General features: G+C 42.6%; 1 protein-coding gene across 8 annotated transcripts in view; it reads left to right on the forward strand.

Moving 5' to 3' along the window:
* LOC135219751 (uncharacterized) overlaps positions 1-1822 on the forward strand; it is a 240489-nt gene extending 238667 nt beyond the window's left edge. For all 8 annotated transcript variants that reach the window (XM_064256791.1, XM_064256795.1, XM_064256792.1 and 5 more), the window contains one exon: positions 108-1822. In XM_064256791.1, coding sequence (XP_064112861.1) covers positions 108-1351 — 1244 coding nt within the window. In that variant the 3' untranslated portion in view covers positions 1352-1822. The remainder of the gene's footprint in view (positions 1-107) is intronic.
* The last annotated feature ends 1727 nt before the right edge of the window (positions 1823-3549 follow it).

Raw genomic sequence — 3549 nt, forward strand, 5'->3', positions numbered from 1 at the left:
TAACAGATATGTGTCTAGTAATTGATGTATGTTTTATTTGTAGTGTGAATGTGCACATGTGACACTAAAGCTGATTTGAACCTTAACATGTGTTCTCCCTGTTGCAGGTGCTGCCAATATGCTGACCTGTCCCAACTGCCATCACGTGTTGGCAGCTCGTTCCTGTTGCGGCCTTCCCCCTCCAACGGCCCCCCAGCAACTGTGCGCTCCTCCTCCAACTCTCGCTCCTTCTGTACAACACCATCACCATCTCCAGCAACCTCACCTCCATCACCTTCAGCAACATCTCCTCCACCCGGTGTCGCCAGTGGCCCCTCCAAATGCCTCCTCCTCCTCCTCCTCATCCTCTTCTCCCACCTCCGCCAGCCTTGCCTATGGGGAAGGAGGAGGAGGAGGAAGCAGCTCCACCACCACCACCAGCAATACATTGGGACCACAACTCATGGGCTCCTCCTTGGGGCCTTCTCCCCTCAATGTCAGTGCTCCCAATCCCCTCCAGCCTTTGTCGACGCCCCACATCAGCGGTCATATGTTTCATTTCCCGACGGGGGCACACGCACCCACCGTAGCTGGCTGCCACGGGTCTTGTCACGTGACGTGTCACGTAGCAGCAGTGCACTCTGCCTGCGTGGGCAGCTGTCACATGCCCTGTGCAGCGACTGCCAGCCCGTGGAAATGGCCAGATAGTGCTTCTTGTCCCGTTGCCAGCCAGGCGTTGACTGCGCGCATGCACACGTCTGGCGGTGGCATCGTGGACGATGGATTCAGTGCCAAGGCGATGATGGCCCCTGACATCGCCAAGAGACTCAATGGTCTGAGAGACTGGACTGTCTGGGATGACGAGAGGGTGCTGGGGAACACACGGAGGGCCTTGGCTGAGAGTGGCTGGTACTGGGAGAGGCTCTCGTGGCGACAGGCGGAGACCCTCCTGCAGAGTACGAGTTTGGGGACTTTCATTGTGCGCGAATCGGCCGACACGCGGTACTTGTATTCCCTGAGTGTGCAGACAGAAAGAGGACCCACTAGTGTTCGAATTCATTACACAACTGGCAAGTTCAGACTGGACTGCGAGTCCCACATGACTTCCAGCATCCCAGAGTTTTCGAGTATCATCAACCTCATCGAGTATTACATCCGGATGAACCGGAAGCTGCAGAGACACGTGTGGGTGGACACTCAGGGCAAGATGTACTCTCCCATCACCATAAGGCAGCCCCTCCTTAGGTCAGTGCCAACGCTCAAACATCTCAGTCGGCTGGCTATTAACTTGTGCCTGCCGAGGTCGTGCAGTGCCACACGTCTGCCTGCGGCGTTGTCGCAGTACATCGATGAGTACCCGTACTGGTGCTAGTGGTGGATTGTAACAAGCCCTTCTCTCCATCTCTTCCCTTGTCATTCCTCACGGAAATATTTACCTACCTTAAGACCACGAACAAAACGTACGTCATAGAATTCCGAAAATCTTTGTGCTTGTATAAAAACTGTCTAAAAACAATGTTTTATTTTACGATGCTTTTGTTCCGTTTTTTGTATCAGTAGACTTTAAAATCAAACTTTTTTTAAAGAGCAAGATTTTTGTAAACCTACTGTCGTGTGTATAATTGTAATAAAGTAGGCTCTAATTATGTAGCTAGTTTTAGAAGATTGCAAGAAGAAATAATCTTTGCTATTTTTATTTCTGTCATAATTTTACAGTTCCATTAATTGTCACTGGGTTTTACCAGTTGATTTGTAACTCGTGGAAAAAAATGCGACAAGATCACTGCTAAGTTAGCCAACTTTAATCCAGAATATAATTTTTCCCAGACTCACTCAGTTTATATTTAACTTGTTTTATTTAAACCCATTTTTATATTACTAAAGTATGTTTGAAAATAATAAGTACGTATTCTGTGTCAAGTAACTTACTGCTGTTTCTTATCAGTTGTTGGGAGATCAACAAAGATTAGTTAATGAATGTAGTGATTTTTACAAGTAGTGTCTGTTTATGATATATCCATTTACTACATTGACACCACCTAGATCTTTTTGAACTTTGGCCAGACTGAGATCACTTTAGAATAATTATAAATCCATTTCACAAATATCTCATAGACCATCTCATCTCCTGTTTCAAGTAGTATAGGTATTCAGTGTCAAGCTAAACTTGTTTTCGGTTATTTATTTTTTTTCTCACTTATTTCATTTTTTTTACTTATTTCAAACCCTTTGTGTTCACAGATTTATCAGAAAACTGGTAAGTTTTCTAGGAATATTTTTAAAATAGACTTTATGTAAATGTGTCTCGAAATATGAGTGACTGATTTTTTACTCCATGCTCATTCGTATATATCATCAGGGTTAAATCTGAATTCGGATAGCGTTAATTTATCTGTTTAACAATATGAAACTGGTAACACATGTTGATAGTTAATGGAGGGCTAAAATGCCTGTCTTTATCAATATCTGAATGAACAGGTGAGCAATGTACTACAGTGTATGAATGAAAGGCATCCACTGCTGCTGCTGCTGCCACCGCTGTTCGCCTCCCAATTCACAAGTAAGCCATCGCTTCCTCCTGATCGACCCCCACCCCTTGCCCCCCCTCCTCCCTTGAGGAGTTTATTTCAAACGGAAACGAAGGGACAGTGTGTCATTTTATCTCGCGCAGTAATGAGAGTGAGTTGATGAGTTACGTTGTAGTCTTGGCGAAAAAAAATATTTAGATTTGAAATACACTGCCATATAATGTTCTTTCTCATGAGACTGGAACGCCATTTTTCTTCTTATTTACATAATATAGCTCCACCGTTCTTCACCACACTGCTGTCATAACATTCATCTGGCCAGTTTAGTCTAGCTTTGAAAAATTTAAGCTCTTGTAACATATGCGCAGCTATAGATAACATTCACAACAACATTTCAAGTTTTTATTATTACACGTTTGTCAATGAGAACATTTCATTGTCCAAAAAGAAATTTCCAATATCTTTGGCTGAATGAAACCCGTATATCGTAATTATACATGAAGGCCAGATATTTTTTTAATATCATCCAGTTACTATGAGATTCACAGCCGGTGTCCCGGTGTTTTTCCGTAATAAAATGTTATCAACGTATCTGACAAAATGACACTTTGTCTCAGGGTACCTTACATTTCTACCTAATTTTTTTTTTTTTACCGTATTCTGTAGTACGAAAATTGCATAATTCTGGTAATTATAAGAGTAACCGACTTCTCGTAGACATCGCCAACAAACTCAGGAATGTCTTTCGAAGATATAATGGCGTCACTTTTGACGTCATTAAGTTGCCTCCTCCTCGATTGATAATTGGTTATTCATGAAAAGTGTCAACCTCTGGCAACAATGAAATACAACCAATACTCCTTGATGATACTTTTTAGAAGTGGTGGTAGTAGTAGTAGGTAGGATTTGTACCATGAGGTCGAGTGTTAGAATCTTTGAAGAAAAAGGTTTCCATAAGTAATCTGAGAAATTACTTTCAATCACTATTGCTCCATTGAAAAACTGTATACTTAAAAATCAATTAACAAAGTAAAGAAAACTT

This window comes from Macrobrachium nipponense, chromosome 1 (assembly GCF_015104395.2).
Source record: "Macrobrachium nipponense isolate FS-2020 chromosome 1, ASM1510439v2, whole genome shotgun sequence".
NCBI lineage: Eukaryota > Metazoa > Arthropoda > Malacostraca > Decapoda > Palaemonidae > Macrobrachium > Macrobrachium nipponense.